This window comes from Choloepus didactylus, chromosome 16 (genome assembly GCF_015220235.1).
Source record: "Choloepus didactylus isolate mChoDid1 chromosome 16, mChoDid1.pri, whole genome shotgun sequence".
NCBI lineage: Eukaryota > Metazoa > Chordata > Mammalia > Pilosa > Megalonychidae > Choloepus > Choloepus didactylus.
The window spans coordinates 22,100,607-22,122,844 of record NC_051322.1 but is presented as its reverse complement, the minus strand read 5'-3'; the positions used below and the strand labels follow the sequence as shown (position 1 = coordinate 22,122,844).

General features: G+C 40.6%; 1 protein-coding gene across 13 annotated transcripts in view; it reads left to right on the top strand.

The window, feature by feature from the left end:
* The window catches only part of NEDD4L (NEDD4 like E3 ubiquitin protein ligase), a 378,998-nt gene that overhangs the window by 308,993 nt on the left and 47,767 nt on the right, over window positions 1-22,238 (top strand). For 8 of the 13 annotated variants that reach the window (XM_037805606.1, XM_037805608.1, XM_037805617.1 and 5 more), the window contains 9 exons: window positions 1,305-1,379; window positions 2,836-2,895; window positions 7,480-7,611; window positions 8,199-8,318; window positions 9,402-9,599; window positions 15,132-15,209; window positions 16,705-16,759; window positions 16,864-16,917; window positions 21,162-21,220. In XM_037805606.1, coding sequence (XP_037661534.1) covers window positions 1,305-1,379; window positions 2,836-2,895; window positions 7,480-7,611; window positions 8,199-8,318; window positions 9,402-9,599; window positions 15,132-15,209; window positions 16,705-16,759; window positions 16,864-16,917; window positions 21,162-21,220 — 831 coding nt within the window. The remainder of the gene's footprint in view (window positions 1-1,304; window positions 1,380-2,835; window positions 2,896-7,479; window positions 7,612-8,198; window positions 8,319-9,401; window positions 9,600-15,131; window positions 15,210-16,704; window positions 16,760-16,863; window positions 16,918-21,161; window positions 21,221-22,238) is intronic. The other 5 variants (XM_037805607.1, XM_037805612.1, XM_037805611.1 and 2 more) reach the window with 5 other exon arrangements.

Genomic DNA, 22,238 nt, shown 5'->3' with positions numbered 1-22,238 from the left:
TATGGAAGCAACATAAGTGCCAAAGCCCTATATTTAAAATTTATCAAAGGAAGGAAGAACTGCAGTTTTAAACCTTTAATCCTACTAGGCGAAAAAAAAAAAAAAAAAAGATGGTAATGTTCTTCAGTATTAATGTTAAGTGATTATTCCTGGTTATTTGGGTAAGGAGCTCCTGCATTTAATTTTTCCGGATGGATAAAATACCCTTAAAGACCCACATGCAATATTGCATGAGTTTAAGAATGTTTTCTTCCCATCTGGTTAAACTGTTGAAGAAGAGCATCTAGGAAACAGAATTAGGGGCTCTTCTCTAATTTCACTTATCAGGGTCACTCTACAGTCAAAGACAGAGCCATCAACTTGTACAAAGAAGGAATCCTTTGCCCTAATCATGGGGGAGAGATATAGATTGCCCGTTCCCCCCATTGCCACCAGTCTTTATGTTGACTATGTATCCCATTTTACTTATTGCAAAATATTAAAAGTTGGTAAATGCTTCATACTTGTACCATGAATGACCCTGTTGTTTTTGGACCCCTGGCTCCTCTGGGCATGACCCGCTGCTGCTCCCTGATGGGCTCTATTAGGCTTTTTTTTTTCTTTTAACCAAAGAAACTCACACAGACAAGTGAGAGGAACATTATACATGACATACTAGATTTTTTTAGATTGAATTCATTATTTTCCCTCATTCCTGTTCTGTACTACTTGAACACTATTCATAAGCTAAAATTATAAACACTTAACCCTTCAGAAGTAGGGCAAGATTATATTTGAGCTCCTTTGGACACACAATCCAACCAGTTCTTTGTCATGTGCAGTAATATACAATAGATGCTTAAAAATCATGTGTTAGTATCTCCTACTCTGTTTTTTGTTTTTTTTTTTTACTCTGTTCTTATCTAATAATGTCTAGTATGACAGAATGAGAATTTACAGAGGTTGCATCCCAAAGCAGAATACAAGACTGATAGTGTCTTACTTCAGTTTTTAAAGCAGCACTCAAGTATTACAGTGGCCTGTTGAGTCTTTTGTGTTCTGGCCTCCTCTTATTTTGGCTGTTAATTCTAACCAAGAACCAATCAAAATTCCATTCTGCTTAAAGCACTGAGCATTAAGATGGACGATAACTGGACTCTTGAATGGGTTACTTCCATTGCTCTTGAAAAGATGATGGTTTCGTTTAAAGACCTCTTAATATCCAAAAGCATAAATGGAGTTGAATGCAATCTTTTTTTAAACTGATGAAACTTGTTTCTAAGAATGCATTTCTTGATGCTCTGTGTCCTTTCCACCCCCTTCAGCAGAGAGAGCCCCCGTCAAGGCTGCGGTCCTGCAGTGTCACCGACGCGGTCGCGGAGCAGGCCCATCTTCCACCGGTAACCCATGCTAATTTTCAGTCATCAGTTGACTTTCAGCTTTTGTTTAAAATCACCTGGGCTGCTGAGAAAGAGTTTTTCCTGTGTAAATCCATTTAGCATATAAATGAAACATTTTCAGATTTTCTAGCAAATTGCCCAAGATTTCTAATACCAAAAGTTCTATTCCACTGAAAAAATGCTAGAAACATCGTTGCTTTAGCTTTTCACTCAAATTAATACTAATTTTGATATTGATCCTTAACTTCAACTTCTTGACTGAGAGGGTACATCTCCTTTTCTTAAACTTCATTCTGTCACTAAAGCTATATGCTCCAGTGACCTGTATTTTGAGAATGTATTGAATCCCATTAAACAGGAAGAATTCTTCTGGTTTGGCAGCCAAATGTTCCTTTTCCTTTACTAATGGCCTAAACTTAATCCCAGAAAGCCTCTGCACCCTCTCTTTAAAGACAGCTCTATAGCTGAAGAAATGGCTGTCACTTGTTCCCGCTCTCCCTCGGATTGACAGATGTTTGGTAGACACATTAAAAATAAGAAATTTTACGTAAATTTGCTTCTTCCTTTGGAAATGAAAATATTACGCATGTTCAATTTGATGTTTGGCCTTGACCAGTTTTTTATTGTTTTTACAAACCCTTGATCCTTTTTAGCACTAATAGTTTATTTATGAATTTGGGGAAATAAAGAGTGGGCTTAGGATTTTTGAAGTCACAGTGTCTTTCCTATCTTGTTCATATTTGCCTACGTTTCAGTTTTAACGTTTAAAAAACAAATTAATGAGCACATTAGTCAACTAAACAATCAAAATAATAGCTTAAATTGTGGCTTAAACTAAAGGGGCCTGTTAATAAAAGGCTTGACAAGCGAGTCTTTTCTTGGATGGTTTCGGTGCAGGCCTCCCCAAAACAGGACAGTCGCTATGATCAACTTGGTGGGTTTGTTTTCAACCTCATGATTCTTTGATTTTCCTTGATGAATTAATGGTACTTTCTCTCCTTTGCAAAAATCAATGTCCATTTTATTTGCATAAAAAGCTCACTTTACTGGAAACTGAAGATGATTCTTTGTTTATATCCTATCAAGCTGCAAACTCACTGATAACCAGTGGCCTCAGACTTGACTTTCGAATTTGGCATTTTTAAGAATCTGCTAATTATTTAATAGTGAGGGCAAACCATCCTGGTTTTTGTTTTTTTCTTTTTTTCTGAATAAGACATCTCTTTACTGAGGTTGTCAATTCATTATTTACTTGATCCCAGGATGCAGCCAGGGCTGCTTCTCTTTTTTTCTGGTCATCAGTGATTGCTCAGCTTTAATTGGACAAGGTGGACTTCAGGGGTTCTCATCTCACATCCCCTGCCTTCCTGCACCCCAGTGTCAGTGATTGCTGATTCAGTAATCAATGGGTTGTTCCCCTAAGTACATTTTACTGATATAAATTATCATTTAACAGCCCAGCACCCCAACTAGGAGAGCGCGTTCATCAACTGTCACGGGTGGTGAGGAATCAACGGTAATGACAAATTTTATCAGACATTGATGGCACAACTCTGTGGTTGGTTTTAATATTTTGGATAATGGTGGATAGACTTTTTTTAAAAAAAATAAGATCAGCTTCTTTGTGCTACAGAACTGTGTGTATTTCTTATTTTAAACATCTCATTTTCACATTGTTCAAAGGTGATAAGTAAAACTGAGTAACTCTTAGTCCCATTTGGTTTCGTTAAGAATACTGTCAAGCCTTAAATTTGTTTAATTTGACCATTTAGAAGATATTTTTGCCTTTCTGTGTTTTTACTCCTGATCAGCTTTTTCTTTGCTTGGTTAGAATAATTTGGTTGGAAGGAAATCAGAGAACCCACAGGCATCACATGAGATTGTGTGTCTGAATTTCCGATTGTGCACAGGCCACCCTCTCTCGTCCATTCCCACCCCATGTTTTTGACACTGAGTTAGATTATCTGCATCAGCAGCGTCAACACATGACCTTTCTGTGCCATCAGGGGCTCTACTTATAGGAATGAACAAATGTTTATTTAAGACCAGAATGGGGAAAAAAATAATTAAGTGATCTAGGAAAAAGGAAAAAAAAAATTGTTTCCCTAAACCAAGTAGGTATTATTTTTATTATTTATTTTAAATAATGTATACTATTCATGTTTGTGTTTAACTAACATTTGACTATGTTTTATTTACTTCTTTTTCTACTTGAACCCAAAGTTGATGCTTTGAGCTATAGCTATTTGAAGAATTTCCTTATTGTGTCCCCTTTGTTATTTTGTTATAACTGCTTATTACTTTTGGTGAGTAACTTTAAACACTTGTACAATTCCTGATTTTCTGTAGGATGTTGATGATATAAAGGAACAATTTAGTTACAGTGTTAGTACTTATTGCTTAGCATTGTACAGAGGAAAATCAAATTGGCAGTCAGCAGAAGTCAGCACAATTTAATGTATTGAGTTGCAGTGGTTTGTGTGAACACCATGTGTTGGTGAGGCAGACTCAGCCTCCACTAAAATTCATAAATTCTAAATGAACTGGCGTGGTAATTTATATGGGAGTAGTGGAACTGCAAGGTGGACTTGAGTTTTTTTGGGGTTTTTTTTGTTTTTGTTTTTGTTTTTTTTTTGGAGTGATTTTAATTGGAATTCGTTGCTGGTGAGCATCCTTTTTATTATCCACTTTTGCATTTTATTGGCCTTGGAACTGCTTTTAGCAATTGGGAGTGTTGTGGTAGCTGATGATGATAATCAAATGACAAGAGGAATTGAATTTTTATAGTCCTGGGGCTCCATGGTGGGTGTTACCTGGCAGGACAAAGTGATCCATCCAAATGAGATGCTGCATGGCTCTTGCAACTGTGCCCTTTTCTTGCCTTCGTGCCTATACTTGTCCCCACCCATCCCCCATCAGTGAATTTAAAATATGAGCTTGGCTTGGGTTTTGATTTTTAAAGTAGTAGTTCTTAAGTGTTGTTCCTCCTCCTATGCTCTGCTTCCCATTTATCTGGTGATCTTTTGGTTGCCAGAAGCAGACTTAATTTATGGCTTCCTTAGAAATTTCAGTATGTTTTAAAGTACCCCATATGTTTGTCTCCCCTCCCCACCACCTCTTGTTACAAAGCCCTTTACTTTCTCTTTTCCAATTCCATCTACTATATTTTTCCCCTTCTTATATCTTCTCCCCATCCCTGTCTAAATCAATGCCACACTGAAGTGTACTGAAGTGCACCCCCAACCCTGTAGTGACACTCCTTCCTCTGTGTACTCACAAACCTATATGTATATGCACATATACACACATAGTGCTATTTAAATTTTTTACATAGAAAAATGGGATCCTGTGTACATATCACTCAGCAGCTTGATTTTTTTTTTTTTTTTCACTTGTGGCCATTCCTCAAAGACATGTTAATAATTACATAATATTCAGTGTCATGAAGTCACCACAGTTTATTTAATCTCCCCACCTTGAAGGCATTCATACACACCCCTTCTTTTTGGCACTGCATGCCAGGCTGCAGTGACCTTCCTGGTATATATCTGTCTTGGGAGGTGCTTTTATTTCTGTCCTGTAGTGAAGAGGTTGCAGGTACCTTTTCTCACCTGCAGAACAGTAATCCTGGGATTTGTGGCAAATAATACACACCGCCGTCACTTTCCAGCAGGCTAAGCCAGGGCTCTTTCCGTTAGACAAAAGAAGAGAGAGTGCAAGTTCAGTCCTTTGGGCTTTGCTTGCTGTATTCTAAAAATATACTGAGGTGACAGTATGGCAGTCTTAGAGAATCTGTGATAGCATCAAATTGGTTATCATCTTTAAAAGCATATCCAAACTTTTACAGTTTGAACGTAATTGAGTCCTTCATTTTAATGAAAGAGACTGAGCCTCTAGCTATAGTTGAAAGGTCATTTGCATTGTAAAGCACAATAGTGTATTCAGGCAACAGAAAAGCTGTGTAATGTTAAATTTTTTTTTTTTACTTCATTCCTTCCAATATACACCTACTGTACCAAAAGAAAATGTTTTAATCAAATTCAATCTTCTCTACTGTACTCCTAATTTTCCATAAACTGGTTAGTCCTAATAACTGTGGATCTATGAAAGTAACCTGATTGCTGGAATACAGGGCTGGAAGTCACACAGCTTTAGAATTCAATTTTGAGATAATCCATGACACATCCAAGTTATTTTAGTTTATCAGTTGCCTCATAAATATCCTTTCTGGGGATGCTATAACTGTAAAAATATCTTTAAGGTTTCCAGAACAGAGTTTTCTGAGGGCATATCTAATTGTCCCAAAAAAATAGTCAACAGGGAGGAGGGAAAGCAGCAAATTCCATTTAGTATTATGTTTAGCCAAAGCATTTTCGGTTATCATACAAACAGCAGAAGTCGAAACTTGACCCCCAAAAAACTAATAGACCAATAACTTAGGCTACAACGTGGGTTACTAATTTAGATTAGTTCAGCAGAGTAGATTTGTTTAAGTGCCCAGATAAAAAGTAACCTGGAGATAGCTCCTTTGTGCTGGTGTCACAGGTGGAGGAATAGAGGAGGAAAGAGCTTCCGGCTCTATTAATTCATCTCTTTAATATTCATGAAGAATGAAGTCTGCATGTTCTTGCCGCTTCTGTTCTGGTTGCATCTCCACGCTGGGATCCAGGATGCAATATGATCAGAGTCTTGCAACTACTATTATGGGGCCTTTAGGCCTTAGGGAAGATGTCAGTCTTGCCTAGTAAACATGTTTTAGAAATAACCACTGAGTCAGCTGCTTCATAGCCCCAGTTAATTTTTCTCTTGAATGTGCTGTTGAGCTCATGAAGTGGAATATTGATGGAATTTTGAGCCCCGTTAGATGTAGTCTCCAAATTACATGGCTTTCTCATTTGAGGCCCTGTGGGTCAGCTGAGGGACCCTGCAACTGGGACCTTCTTTGCCAAAGCAGAAGAGATGGGATGTGGGTAGAGGGGATTTCCATCCTCTGCCTAATATCAAGAAAACTACACCTGCTAAAATAGCTGGAAGCTCAGGAGAAGATCTAATTAGGAAAGATAGTACCCAAAACAGAAGCAGCTTCCTTTGAAACCTCAATGAAGAGGCCTCTTGCTTCTTTTAAACTCTTCCTGGAGCATTGGAAGCTGCAGTTGGCTTCTTGTGTCTGACTCCACCACCCCTCCCTTGCCCCCCATCATCCAGAATATCCGGGGCAGCAGGGTCTCAAACATCCAGCCTCATTGCCTCTATAAATCGTTGAGGTCTCCTTGCTATTCCAGGATTTCCCCATCCAGGATTCGTTTCCCAGACTGCTGCTTGCAAACCAGAGTATCTCAGAAATCCTTTTGCAGTCCAATTTGGGATTCAAAAATATGGCCAGTTCACACTGTACAGCTCTCTAAAATCCAGAAACTGCCAGAGCTTTGCCCCTTCAAGAGAAAAACTCCCCTATCGGCAGATTGGGGAAAACACAGCCTCGGTTACCTGGCTCCTTTGGAATTCTTGCCTCAAATTGGCAGGTAATTTCCTCAGTTGTCCAGGATGAGGCCAAGCCTTCTAGAAAAGGGGCTCTAAGTGTTGTTTTTTTCCTGAAAGCTGTAGAAAAAGGACCCTAAACTGAGGGAGAATTTAGGAATAAGCCAGGAGGACATCCCTGTGGTGGCTATAAGAAGGAGAAACCATTCAGAACATTCGTCTCCTCCATGGGAACATTTGACCATTTGAAATACCTTTGAGCTCTTCATGGTTTGGTAGTAAAACTTGGAAACTACAACAGATTACAGTATTTTTCTCTCCCCCTATTATCACCCTAGCGATGGCCCTTTATATTAAACAAACTTGTGGGCCTTAGACCTGAACTCTGTAAGAATTTGGACCCCACGGCTGTGTGGGTTTCATCTCACAGTAGATTTGAAGCTGTTGGAACTCATTTGCTCTTTTCCCAGACACACTTTGGAAATGTTTTTGTGCAAATTGAATTAACTTACTTTGTCTAGGAAAAAAAAAGAGAATTCTCTGGGTATAAATAAATTACTTTATTAAGTGATCAGAAAACAATTGCAAGGTAATAAATAATAATGATTTCTTACACAAACAGCCATCAGTGGCCTACGTACATACCACGCCGGGCCTCCCTTCAGGCTGGGAAGAAAGGAAAGATGCTAAGGGACGTACATACTATGTCAATCATAACAATCGAACTACAACTTGGACTCGACCTATCATGCAGGTATGAAGATTACGTCTAGCTTCAAATCACAGGCACAATAGAAGCAGAAATGAACACGATCTGCATCAGTGTTTCTGATGATTATGGATTGTTCTCAAAGACCCATGTTTAAAAAATTACATTTCACAAAGAAAATACATTCCTTTAAGATAATATTTACCTAAGGAAGAATTTGCCCCCCAAATCAGTCTTTCCCTGGGTATATTTTAAAAATTGGAAATGGAAAAAAAAAAAAAAATCAGGGAGGGAGGCACTCCAAATTAAGTGCTATTTTGTTTAATAAAATCTTTTAAGAAAAGTGTCCCAGAAAAAAATAATAAAGTGATATTTTCAAAGTAATACCCTATTATAATGTGCAGCTCCCACCCCCACCCCCTTTTTTCTGAGGCTGGGGTAGTGATTCATTTTTATTTCCCATTGTTTCCCATCCTTTCCCCCATTATTATGTTTAATTATTTCCTCCACGCTTTAAGTAGGCCAGGCCGCTGATTATTGCTGTTTGTGTTGTGGTTTGGGTTCACACTCCTAATCACACACACACGGGGAGATCCTCACGCCAAGCTAACTTGTTTTTGCCTCCAAAATAGCTTGCAGAAGATGGTGCCTCTGGATCAGCTGCAAACAGTAACAACCACCTAATCGAGCCTCAGATTCGCCGACCCCGTAGCCTCAGCTCGCCAACAGTAACTTTATCTGCCCCACTGGAGGTGAGAAGGCTGCCTCGTCTACCTGGCGTCACCTCTATCCTTTGACTTCTTCTCATTCTCTTCTTCTCTCTTAACTTGGACTTCCGTTTTGCAGCCACCGCCCTCTCTCTGATCAGTCGCTGTGTCCGTGGTGACAGGTGTTCTTGTGCAGCTTTGCCACATGCTTCTCTGTTCCACCCGGTTAACATCCCTGGACTCTCCTCTACACTCAATTCTCATGCTCATTTGGCTGAGCCCGCGGTGACTCTTGGACGGGGGCACACTCTTTGGGGAACTTTCACCATCTTTGTTGTGTTTCACTCCTCCTTGCCTGTTACCTCATTAGAGTTGCATAATAATGTGTTCAAGTACCAGTGCTTATATTGAGTTTTAAAACATAGCTGTTGCTTTGATCTTTTTTATTTCTTCCAACTGTAGAGTGTTTCATTGTATGAGCATATATGTTTTTTGATGGAGTTTTGCATCTCTGAATCATTGCTGAGCATCTGCTTGTGCTCTCTCCTGTTTGTATTGTTGTAATGCTATTACTTAACATCACGATAGAGGAGTAAACCTTCAAAGTTCTAAAGCTGACTGCATATGAGACAGCGGTTGCGGTGGGTTGTTCCCTGCCCTGGGTTTAGTTAAGGTGCTTATAGGTGGCGGTCGCTCTCTCTTTCAAGCTGTGATATAAATGCCAGGTATCACAACTGTGCCATTCCAGGTGGTTGACTCCATTGGCATAGGTTTTCTCTCTGTGTTCTATAGATGGCCAACCCCTTTGCGTTAGACTGTGAGCTCACTAAGAGCAGGGCAAGTTTTCTCCACTCTGTAAAATCTCCCATCTGTAAGGCTTAATTTAGAACAACATATTTGTTATGCACCAAGTAGCTATCAGAGGATGGTGCTGTGTGTTTAACCAATAGAGAATATTTACAGTTAAAACTGATCGATTTAAAAGTAAATGAATGACAGAAACAGGATTTTTTTGGCACTTCCCCCATCTTCATCTCCAAAGAGGAGCATTCCACGATACCCAGTTACATTCTAACACACCTGGAATGGCACACGATGAGAGTTCTAATGCTCATTATTATTCCTTAGGGTGCCAAGGATTCACCCATACGCCGGGCTGTGAAAGATACCCTTTCCAATCCACAGTCCCCACAGCCATCACCTTACAACTCCCCCAAACCACAACACAAAGTCACACAGAGCTTCTTGCCACCCGGCTGGGAAATGAGGATAGCTCCAAATGGCCGTCCCTTCTTCATTGACCATAACACAAAGACTACGACATGGGTAAGGCTGCTTTTACTTGGCCCCGTTTTCCTCCTGAACTCTGGCCTTCATTCCTTCATTTCCTTGCTCAGTATTCATATTTCCAGTGGAGAACTGTCACTAGCATTGAAGTTTGTCTCCATAGGGTCTCCTCCGCTTGGATCTGCATGGATGGGTGGGTGGGAGTGGGTGATCGTTATGATAAGGTTCTTATTGTCTGTGTCTTTCTGTGTTTGTATTGGCACTTCCCCCCTTCGTTTAGTTTATTCCTTTAATTTTTACTGCATAAGGCTAGAAGTTGCACTTCTGTACTTCATTTTCATTCCTTTCATCACCATTTAAAAGATGTTCTAGATGACTCTGCTTTCTCTTGGTTCTGCACTTAAAGCTCTTTTTTTTCCTGAACATTCTGTCAAAATTGGTTTTTCGGACCACATTGCTTACATATGCCCCTGAACCATGCATGAGAAAGAACCTATGTGTTGTATGAACTTGGGCTAAATGAGATTAATCAAAGGTTGAATATGCATATCTTTATATTCCTCTGTTGGTTCTTTATTTCTTTAGCTGAATTAGTGGTGGCTCTTTTAATGTAATGTATAATTTTTTTAAAATCATTTCCTGTTCTTTTGTGTAATCTTTGGGCTCTTAATTAAACTTGAAATGGTTTTCTTGTTTCTATTTCTAAAGCTGAGGAGACTTATTTTTCTTCCTGAACCTTATATACTCATCTTAGGGGTCTGTGTATAGAGTTTAATGCAGTCCTTCTGTCATCTTTCCTACTTGCTTAGAATGGGTGGTACATGAAAGCTGGTTGAATTTTGTTGTTGCCATTGGCTATAACTCTTTGGTCTTGGATCAGTAGTGTCTTAGTTTGCTAATGCTAAAGAATGCAAAACACCAGAGATGGACAGGCTTTTATAAAACGGGGGTTTATTTCACTAAACAATTACAGTCTTAAGGCCACAAAGCATCCAAGGTAACACCTCAGCAATCGGGTACCTTCACCGGAGGATGGCCAGTGGTGTCCGGACAACCTCTGTTAGCTAGGAAGGCAGCTGGCGTCTGCTCCAAAGCTCCGGCCTCAAAACGGCTTTCTCCCAGGACGTTCCTTTCTAGCAAGCTTGCTTCTCTTCAAAACATCACTCCCAGCTGCACTCTCTTTCTTCCCCCCGAATCAGCTCATTTATATAGCTCCACCGATAAGGGCCCACCCTGAATGGGCGGGGCCACACCTCCATGGGAACATCTCATCAGAATCATTGCCCACAGCTGGGTGGGGCACATTCCAAGCAAATCCAACCATCACCAAAACGCCTGCCCCACACAAGACCACAAAGATAATGGCATTTGGGGGACACAATACACTCAAACCGGCACAAGTAGTAACCACATGCTTTCAATTCCCAGTTCTAGTGACGAACACCTAGTGTGTGCAGTTGATTGTAATTGGAGAAGTTGATTAGAACCAGCAGGATTGCCTAGAGGAAGAGGCCCCCCAAGGGTGAGGTGACCTGGTCTGCCCCTGTGATGCTAATTCACTCCCCTGAGGATTGGCCTGGCTGTAGAGGCCCTGTGGCCCATGGTCCAGCATGCCTGGGATGGGGGCAGGACTGTGCCTTCTGCTGCAGGACGTTTTAACATCCCTGCCTCCTGCCACTGAATGCCAAGAGCTCCCCACCCCACCCACCCCCGATCATACAATACCCCAAAAATGTCCCACGCATTTCCAAACACCCCTTTGTGAGAACCACTCTAGAATCCCTTCCTATTTTGAAGTAAAGAAATGGCCTGCCAAGAGAATTTATAATTTAGATGGGGTGACATTCATTTGGTAAATTGATAACCATTTCCCAGGCGTATGATGACATGAAGTTTTGTTTGACTCACCTTTTAGTCTGAAGATAATGTTACAGGTTTGTGGGCAAGATGAATCAGACAAAGCCAGCTCTTTGGAAGGTAGAGTAATACAGATTGGTCTTTGAGTCTTTCTTCTCATTGACTTAGAACTCGTGGCTTCTCTGCTAAAGTACCCACTTCTGTTTACTGCAGCACTGTTGCAATTTCAAATCCTCAGACAGAAATTGGAGCTCCAGAAATAGGGGGATAAATATTATAAAAGTAGCTGGATTAGCGTATGGAGCCACTGTGGCTTGCCCGACATAAGCTATGATTTTAGTAATTTGAACTAGCTTAGTAATCAAATCCCCTAACCTTTTCACAGCCTTTCACGCCACAACTGCAGTGTAATTGCAGCTGGGCAGATTTTATTTTAAATAACCCGAGCTTTATTTATTGCTTGTACCGTTGCTGAATGAAACCCAATTTTGATTTCCAGTTGTCCCTTTTTAGTCAGATACTTGTTATTGACTATTTTATTAATTTAAAATTTTACTTTGTTAAACACACACACACATCCACATCCACACATCTTGCTGCTGTTGCTGCTATTTAAAATCCTTAAGGCAACAACTGGAAATTCCACAAGTTACTGCCCTTTTTGACTGAACTCAGATGCGCTGACACAGCTGCATTATCGCTTCTAAACAAAAGGCCTATACAAAATTCTCGCTGTGGAAGGTAGTCTTGAAATTGGCTGTTTATTTTGACAAAGGATGGAAAAGTGAATGGAACTGTAAAGATAATTTTCAGCTTAACATCTGCTTTGAGTTGATTTGGTGGTTTGCTTTTTTTTTTTAACAGAACAGATGAGAGAGTAGCACAGCTATTCTTGGATTTGAGCATTATAATAGAAAAAGAAAAAAGAAACTGGTATGACAGGTTGGGAATAATGAAAATCAGATACCTTCCCCCACCATCCTGGGTGCTGATTCTTGCACTCATCAGAAGCATGAAAAGAGTCAGGCCAAAACTTCCCCACCTACATTGCTAAATGAAAACTCACTTTGAAGAATATTTCTAAAACATGACCTTTCAAACAAATAATGGAGACAGTGTCAGGAGTCTGTTTGGAATAAAGTTTGACAGGGTCAAATGAGCATGGCCTTGTCCCCATCTGGGTACCAGGTGACTGACGGAAGGTGACAGGTGGCCTTCAGCCCGTGCTGCTGCAAAGGAAACAGCTCAAAATATGCTTGTGATGGTATATTTATGTCTTTCATAGGACAATGCGGTGGCTTGTTTTTGTAACAAGAAAAATTACACCTTAATTAAGTTCCAAGTCTGTTTTCTATCCAAGTCCAAACTGGTAAAATTCATTGTAGCCTAGGCATATTGGTCTCTCCCAGGATGGAAAGAATAAAGGGGAAATCACAGTTGTTATTGTGAACGAGCCACTATTCCTCTATTTTATATATTTTTTACATTATTTTGTTAGGAAACCTTAAGATGATGATCTTTGCTTTCTGCTTAAAATCACTTTCAACTGGATTGATGGAAGCAGGTAATAGTGAAAGAGTGCACCTTCTATGCTGAGGAAAGGGAGACACAAAGTAGTGTGTTTTCCCACATTTTACTAATTTACATTCCTATTGCAGGAGACCTCATTAGTATTCCAGCTTCTCATTGTCCCTAAAGTTGTCCATAACTCATATGGGGCCTCAGCTGTCCCTTCACCTGCTCCACCAGCTGCGGAGGTGCCTCCCTCCACAGTTTGTTCAGGGGGTTAAATGAGAGGATAGGTTGATAGTTAACACCAGGCCAGGCCCTCCAAACTTGATAAATGGCAGCTGCTGCCATTATTGGAGTTAACTGTTGGTCTTATAAGATAATTTTATCCCTAAGGGCTGCTGGCTCTCACAGGCTCTGAATTCTGGATTTCTATGTGTAGCTAGCCATTTTTGCAGATCTGTGAAACTTAATTTATTTTATACTTCATGCTCATCCCCCATTCCCCATGCACTTTTCTTTAATTTTAGCTTATTTTTTTCTTTGAATCACCAGCTTTTTACCAAAAGGGCTGATTGATTGTCCTTTGCAATAGCCTGTGGGCATCGTATGTGGACAGAAGCCCCTTCTTCTTTCTTATAATAGCCATCCTGAGGCTGTTCCTGCATCTGGGCATGGTCAGGGCTGTAACGGTGTGGGGACCCAAGCATCTTCTGGTAGTTGTGGCATTGCCTGGTCATAGCTCAGAGCCAGCGTTGAGTAGGCAGCTTTTATGGAATCTGGTGCTTCAAGTTTTTTCTCTGACCATGATTAACCTATCACAGATTTTTACCTTCTAAATCTGCTTAGCCTCTCCATTTATACTTACGTGTTCTAATATATTACATATAATGGACCTAGTTGATACCTCCACTTACCCTTTAAAAAATGTAGATGTGTCTCAGTGTCAATACCCATCATGAACAGCTAACAGGATTTAATTCTTTGATTAAAAGTTTGTTAAAGCTAACAGAAAGCAAAGGTTGATTTTATTTTTTGTGATCTTTTTTGATTCTTGCCACTTCCCAAAATGAATGGTTTTGCTATGATCCAGTGATCTTAATGGCTTATACTGTTGAACTGGGAAAATGCTAAAGACAGAAACCTTTTAATAATTCCACAGCAGCAAAGGTTTTAATATAACTGAATGAAGTTGAGTCAAATGCCTTATTTTAACAACTCTGTGTTTTTCTTTAAAAGCTAAGGATTATTTGGTTGACAATGTATTATTCTGAGTTTTATCATCTGTTTTTTACCCTTTTGAATTTAAAGATTTGGATTCTCTGAGTTACATTGAATTTTCATCATAAGTGAGCAGCCCCTCCTCGACTCTGGTTCAGAACCTTTGGGCAAATCCTTTGTTCTCTGAAACTGGCTTTCCTCATCCAAAGAAACAGAGGTCACGTGCCTGACCTCCTGCCAGGGTTGTAAGATCATATTTCTGACTAGTCTTTACAAATTAGGAAGTGTGTCCCAAGGTGGCAGCATACATATTTCTCTTTTGTGGGTTCTCTGTGGTATCTTATGAATCATATTCCTTTAAGTCAAATCTCTCACAATGTGTGTGACATAGATGAGAATCAAAGTTCTACAGTAGGATGTCGGGCTTCATATACTGAAGCAGAGCATCCTTGGGGAAGCCGCATGACTTCAAAGAGTCAGACCAGATTCAGATTCTCTGCCCAGCTCCAGAAGGAGTGTAGGAAGCCAATGGAGCTGCTGGTGCTGACACTTTAGGCTGGCTGTCCTTGCCAGGATCCCACAGTCTCCAGGCTGATTCCAAACCATCCTCCTACTGCCCCCCACTGTGCCTTCTCCAGCACCCCCCATTCAGGTTTCCATGGGAACATCACTCCAGGACCCTCTTCCTTCTCTTCCTTTTCACAATCTTGGAAAAAGGGTTAACTGTATATTTATGTATTCTTACTCTCTCCTTTCCCCAAGGACAAGAGGAAGAGTAGAATCTCTCTGGAGAAGGTAGTCAGCCAGGTTTCTTGCATACACCAGAAAGACGAGATCCCCCTCCCCACTTCCCCACGGAGGCAGGAGAGCAGCTCCTTGCCGAGGACCCCAGTTGCCTTGGAACAAACAGCTCCAGAAGGGAAGGAGCCAGTAACTGCACACATAGTCCCTCTTTAACATCTTTTTTTCACATTTTTGTTGCAGGAGGATCCACGCCTGAAATTTCCAGTGCATATGCGGTCAAAGGCATCTTTAAACCCCAATGACCTCGGCCCGCTCCCTGTGAGTACGCTGCAGACGCCTGGAGCACCCTAAACCTTCATTCATTCACCCCCAAATGCTGCTGGAGCAGCCCTAGGGACCTTCTCTTTCTCCAGGCTTCTTGGGTCCCATTGATCTGTATTTTTAGTAGAATTGGGCGTTTGGCTGAATTTTAATAGCACATAGAGTTCTTGGGTTGCCCAGTACTTGTGAAACAGGTTTCTGAATTGGTAACGAATTGTGAAAAGTAGACCTTGGAACTGATGTGCCAAGAGACACCCCCTGCAGTGGATGATTTAGGCAGCACGCCTTTATTTTGTAACTTAGCAACCACTAAGTTCTCTCCATATTGCAAATTTAGTCTTTGGAACAAAAATATTTTAAACAGTGGGAGAAAAAGGCATGTGTAATCACAGAAGGTTTCTATAAGTCATTTAGCCTAAGATATTTTAAGGGTTTTTCTTCCTTGTTGGTGACCGTTCATAAATCTAATTTTTTATCCTTTTGTTCTCTTTGGGGGCCTGAGTAGGAGTTGAGCTATTTACTCTAAATTGGATTTTGAATGAAACCTTCACTATGCAGTTCCTCAGCCCATCTCCCCTTAATTAAACAAACAAACAAAAAAGCCTTCCTGAAGGGAGGGAAAGGCTCTAAGACTAATTTAAAATGGTACTGGGAATTTTTTGGTGGTTTTGGTGTTTTCCAAGTATAAGTGACAGTTCAGAACCTTTCTGTTGCCTGGTGCATGGTATATTATTGACAGAATGTGAGGCCAGAAAGGTTGGAGTCTGGTCTGTATTCATCAAGTTACACAAATATTCCCTCACTTGGCAAATCTGTTTCCTGGGTTTAGGTGGAGAGAGCCCAGATTCTGAGTTTAGAAAGTGAAAAATAACATGTAATCTGACTCTGTTGGATTCCTGTATTTCATACAGCAAGTAGCGACAGTCAGCTAAGGATGGCAGACCAGCCTTATCCTCAAAGTTGTTCAAACCTATTTGGTTCCTGGGTTTGAATCACAGCAGTAAATACCAGTATTCGATTGTTCAGCCACCTGAGAACAACTTGAATAAAGTAAGGTGTCTAGCCCTCTCTCTCTCTCTCTCTTCCTTTAGGATTCAATAAATACTTACTAAATGAGCTATTCAAACCCAAGCTCAACTGTTACATGTTATGCTTGAAGCTTCCTTTGGAAGCTTTTGAAGTAGCAACCCCCACCCCCACCCCCACCCACTTTTCATGTGGTGAATGTCTCAAATGTACCTGAAACTGATGAGCATATAATAAAGAATGTTGCCAGCTGTTGTCCAGAATTAATTTGAAATGTTCATATTTAGCTCATTCTTAATGTAAAAATGTAAGAAGAGTAAGAATGTGTCCTGGAGTTTTTAAATTTTGCCTTTTGAGTTTGAAACCGCCAGCTAATGATTGTATCCTCCCTCCCTTCTCCTTCTCCCTCTCCCCCTCTCCTCCCGCCCTCTCTCCCCCTCTCCCCCTCTCTCTTTGCTGATACTAGCCTGGCTGGGAAGAAAGAATCCACTTGGATGGCCGAACATTTTATATCGATCATAGTAAGTAAGCACTGTTATAGATGCTAGATATTGCAGGTAAGGGGGTGGAGGGCAGGTAATTCAAATATTATAGTGAAAGCTTTGTACTTTTGCTCTTTGTTTAGGCAGCCAGTTGTTATGTGGTGAGAACGATACCAGGCTATCAGTGCCCTCAGACGGTACTGTGCATTCACCCCGAGTTTGCTTTAAATTGGCTCATCAAGCTTTCACCCATTTTGATCTTGTGACCTATTAACTTTTTGGTTTCAGTTTTTTAAAAAAATGAGGGATTGATGATCCCTTGACTTTTGCGCTTTTAATAAATACACTCTGGTAATAGAAAATAAGATTAGAAGTGATGGTTTAGTCACGGATCTGTGCGTGAGCAGTGCTTGAAGCAGCATATAATTTTTTAAAACCACTGCCTGAAAAGGTCTTATGGCAAAACGCCCATTCTGACCTTATTTTCTATTCATAGCATGTTTCTTGCACCCAAAACACTAATATATATGTAGTTCTTTTCTTGAATTGTAGTATCTTTGCTATAGACATTTGCTTTAGCACCTATAAATAAGTGTGTGGTTTCTCACTTCAACTAAAAGTTAAACTAATAAAGGTTTGCTTTTAGCCAGTGTTTATTTTTTCTTTTTCGAGGTGACATGTTCTTCATGGGATCAAATTTGTATAGCCCTTAAAACTTTTGAAAATGTTTATTCAGAAGAGGGCTTCAAAGAGATTTCCAGTTCACATCATGCATGCCGTTTGGAGTATTCTGGTCGTTTTTTTCCTTTGGTTCATGAACAGGAAGTCTGCCCAGGTTTCCACAGCCTCACATGTTTGTAACCAAGCAAAAGCACAATGGGGAGGCAGATGGTGAGAGGTCTGGCCACGGGGCATCCTCTACCCCACGGACTGGCTGGTCTCTACCCCGTGGCCACGGCGCCTCTTCCAGCCGTTACTAGATGGCCGAATCCATCGCAGACCTTCGCATTCAGCCAAGGAGCGTTGATTCAATTATAAACCAAATTAAGTGAGAGGCCCAGAAGTTTGTATTTAAACCAAAGATAGAAGTCTGGGGTATATTTCGAGGTGTGAGCTACCCTTTGGCTTAAATTCGATATTTCAAGCTACATAGACTTAGTTTTTGTCTTTGATTAGTAAAAATATTGATTTACCTACTTTCCAGAATTTCACAATGAGTCTAAAATTGCTGCCATAAAACTATAAATGCTTTAAGATGTATGTGCCTGCTCCATTTTTTCCCTTTATACGCTATTTATTTACGGCTCTCGTAACAAAATTTATTGACAAGGGTCACACCCCTTTTGCACACTTAAAACACAAAGCAGCTGCCTTTTCAACTTTATGCATGACAACTTCAGTTTTTAAACATAGGTACAAATAATACTGATAATTTTTATTAAAACAGGGTCAACAACAGTAACACAGCCTTGCCTGCTCCATGGAGAGAGCACGTCACAGGACACTGTGGCAATGTTCAGGGTGATGATTTAATGTTTAGACTGACCTTGGGAGAACTTTATGATTATTCTTAAAGTACTGCAAGGAGCCCAAAGCAGGAAAGATGCTATTGCAAAGGGCCAGGTCCCAGTGTACATTAGAAATAATAAGAATTGTAGACTGAGGCCCTAGGAGCAAGCATAGGCCTAGCAGTTGCTTGATAAGTGGTGCCCTGCGGTTGAGTTGCTGGAGGGTGGGTGGTGAGGGTCTTAGAAAGGAGAGAACTTGCCTTGAGCAGCAGCAGCAGGGCCTCCAGCCTGTGTTGTGGTGAAATCCCCAGTTTAGCCTTTATTGCCAACAGTCTCACCAAACCTGTTGAAATAGCTAAATTGACTGAGTTTCTCACTCTTCCCTCCCTTCTTGTCATCTTGTTTGAAATATGTCTCCAAAACTAAAAGCAATTTTAGACTCAAAAGTTCTAGAAAAAATTGATAACTGGCCACGGCACATTCTTTATTTAAAATACTTAGCTGCAAAGTTGCTCTTTATTGTACCACCCAGAAATTGTTTTAAAGGAATTTTGTTTTCACCATCAGTTTCATTTGGTCACTAAAAAAATAATAACATGCTGAATCTCTGTTACATGCTGGGAGCTGTGTTAAGCGAGGGGCTGCAGAGGCGAGAAACACTGCCCCTGCCCTCGCTGAGGGGCAGGCAGTCCAGGAGGGGACACTCTGGGCGTGAGGGGAGTGAGCCCTGGTTGTGCAGCAGTAGGGGCGGCCATGCCTGCACCTACTTGGGCAGCAGGTGACCCTAGGGATAGGGGGAGGCTGCAGAAAGGCCTTTCTGAGGCGGCCCTTCTCAGAGGGGTCTCAGAGGATGAGTAGGATTTAGGCAAGCAAGGCCAGTGAAGGGAGATGCTGGGGAGGGAGGATGTGTGCAGGTTTGTGAGTAAGTGCAGAAAAAGGCAGCGCTGTTCCGTTGTTCGGGATGGCTGGGATGCAGCGAGCCCAGGAATCCAGTGGGCAAATGGGAGGTGGGCTTCTGCCGGGGGTGCGCCCTTGGACTCTTGCTGCAGGCGGGAGGGAGCTCCTGGGGGACTTCTCCAGAGGGGAGTGACCACGGTCAAATGTGTTCTTTAGAAGGATTCTTTGGCAGAGCGGAAGAGGGAATTTGTAGAGGGGTGAGCTAAGACTCTGGGCAGGGAAGCCTGGAGAATGATAGTTGAGGAAAAAGACGAGTGCTCCAGAAAGATGCCTTGTCAGGGAGAGTCAGGGGACAGTTTGATAACGGCCAGAGGTGAGTGGCTGGCTCCAGAGGGTCGACTCGGACAGTGAGCGGCCAGTGATCCTGTTAATCAGGAATTCAGGATTACATGACCATTTTTGGTGTTGGATGATTATGGGTTCAATTTTGGCAGAGTTGGATTTGAGGTGCCTACAGGAAATCCAGGTGCAGATGTCAAGGTTGAAGCTTAAAGTTCAGGTCTGGTCTGAAGATTTGGGAGTCATCATGTGTAGACAGTAGCTAATTTGTTTCCTGCTTTATTATCCAGTCTAGATGGTTAGAGTCCAAGTTGGTATTTAAGGCATAGTTTTTTCAGCTGTATTCTGTTTCCTTTGTTAGGTTTTCTTTTCTTTTCTCTTCTCTCCCATCACAATAGAAACTTTTACTTTCCAAATCTTCTGATTTCAAGGTAAGGATCTCAAAAATGATGTCTGCTTCCATCAAGAGTCTCTAAAACAGTTGAGGCATTTCATACACATTTTCTGCCAGCATGAAAATACGACAAGAATTTTAGAATCATGTGCTTTGAAAGCCATTTTTAAATTTTACCTCCGTTTTAATTAATGTAATAACAGCAACAATAATAATACCAGATTTTTTTAAATTCCTGGTATGGTTATTAAAACCAAATTTATTTGTCCTATTTATCAGCCCATTTACATGGTATATAGGAGATAAATAGAATTGTTATTTTTTACTTATTAAACAAAGAATTTTGGCCACATGAGAGGCTTGATATCTGCTTGCAAGATTGTCCCTATTATGTAAATCACATACTTTGAGTGGAGTGCAAAGCTAGGTCCTTTTTTTAAATTAAATTTCCTTTTTTTTTTTTTTTTTTTTCATTGTTACCAGCTTAGATTTCCTAAAACTCCAGAGAGAACCCATTCATCTCCAGTCTGCCTCCCTGTGGGCCCCCCACATACACACAGAATCCATAAAACTTTTTATGCACAGTTACAAACCCCATGTGATTCATGGTGGCTGTGGTATGGGTGGCATTGAACAATATTGTTGACATCAACTCATTTGGAAGAAAGAAAGCCACCTCTAAGTCAACTTGGCCAAAAAGGAAACCTTTCTCTGGAATCTTCCTCTGCTGTAATCTAATTCTCACTTTTTTAGACCGCTTTTAGCTGCTTTGATTGATTTTTGTGTGCGTATGAATGACGCATGTAATGGATTATTCATGTGTTGAATGTAGGATTCTTAATTGAAAGCAATTTTCAACTCCATCAGCAAAGAAAAAAGTATTTGAAGTGAGAAAATCTCTTATGTGTGTTTATTAACCTTTGGAGGCTTAAGACTGTTTATGCCTTTTTCAGTTAAATGAAAATCAAGATCAAGTTATAAATCCTTGAAAGAACAGGGGTTTGTAATTAAAATCTCAGCAGATTACTTGCCAAAAACAGTGTGAATGGATGGTTTTACTGTAGTTGTGCATTTGTGATGGGGTGTTTTTACCTAAGCAGTATGTGCAGGGAGTGGGGGTCCACCATATAGAATATACAGTTCTTTCTAACCCTGTAATATTAAGTTATTGTCTGGGGGTGGGGGGAAAAGGGGGACCTAGATAGCTTTTGAAGAATCCAGAAATAGCTTTTTCTAAGATATGTTTGACAAAGAGTAGAATTGAAGTAATATTCGGATTTTTGTTTTTTACATTAATTTTCAGACAGCAAAATCACTCAATGGGAAGATCCAAGACTGCAGAACCCAGCTATTACTGGTCCGGTAAGTATTCTCAAGTTCTGACTGTTCAGTGTAATATTTTGGGTGCTTTTAAATATGTATTTCTTGTATATTATTACTTATCTTGGCACCATGGGACTGGTATAATTTGAGTAGTTTAACATTACTTCCATCTCCTTCCTGGGATTTCCAGGGAGATACACCTGCATATGCCATTTCATTGGACTTAACATTATAAAGGATTAAAAAAATGGTTTGCTAATGGTAACAAAATTAAGCGTTTTCTTTTTTCCATTATAAAAAGGTCAATTAAAAATTTCTTCTTTTCCTTTTTATGTGGAGAAAACCCAAACCCTGTATTTTTAGAGTTCTGTCATTTCCTTAGGTCAAGAGTAGTAAATGCATGCTAACAGATTTGAACTCTGCGCCGAATCTCTTCCAGCTCTAAAAGTCTTTGTAACATTGAATGAAGTTGTAGCTAACCTCTAGAGCTGGCCAAGATAAAAATCTTTAACTGTGCTGCCTCCCAAACTTTCTCATAGTCCCTCTCACATGTACCAGCATAAGAATCCATTCTGCTTTAGGTATAGTGACCTTTTAAAATACAGCTTCACACTGTGTTCATAAGAGGGAGCGAGAATCCCACTGTCCTTCAGCAATGACACTTAGTATAGAAAACCCAAGTCTACAGGTTGGAGCAACAGTCACCTGCAGGAAATACACCAGCAGCTGTTAACAGTGGTTACTTAAGTGCAAGGATATAATTTGGAATTAGAAGAAATGTACTAGGATCAGCAGAAGATTGCACATTTGAGGATTCTTTTAAAAGACTGGAGGAGCTCTCTCTCTCTAACTGAGCCATCTCGACAGGTGAACTCGCTGCCCTCCCCCCTACGTGGGACCCGACTCCCAGGGGTGTAAATCTCCCTGGCAACGCAGAGTATGACTCCCGGGGATGAATGTGGACCCGGCATCGTGGAACTGAGAATATCTTCTTGACCAAAAGGGGGATGCAAAATGAGACGAAATAGTTTCAGTGGCTGAGAGATTCCAAATGGAG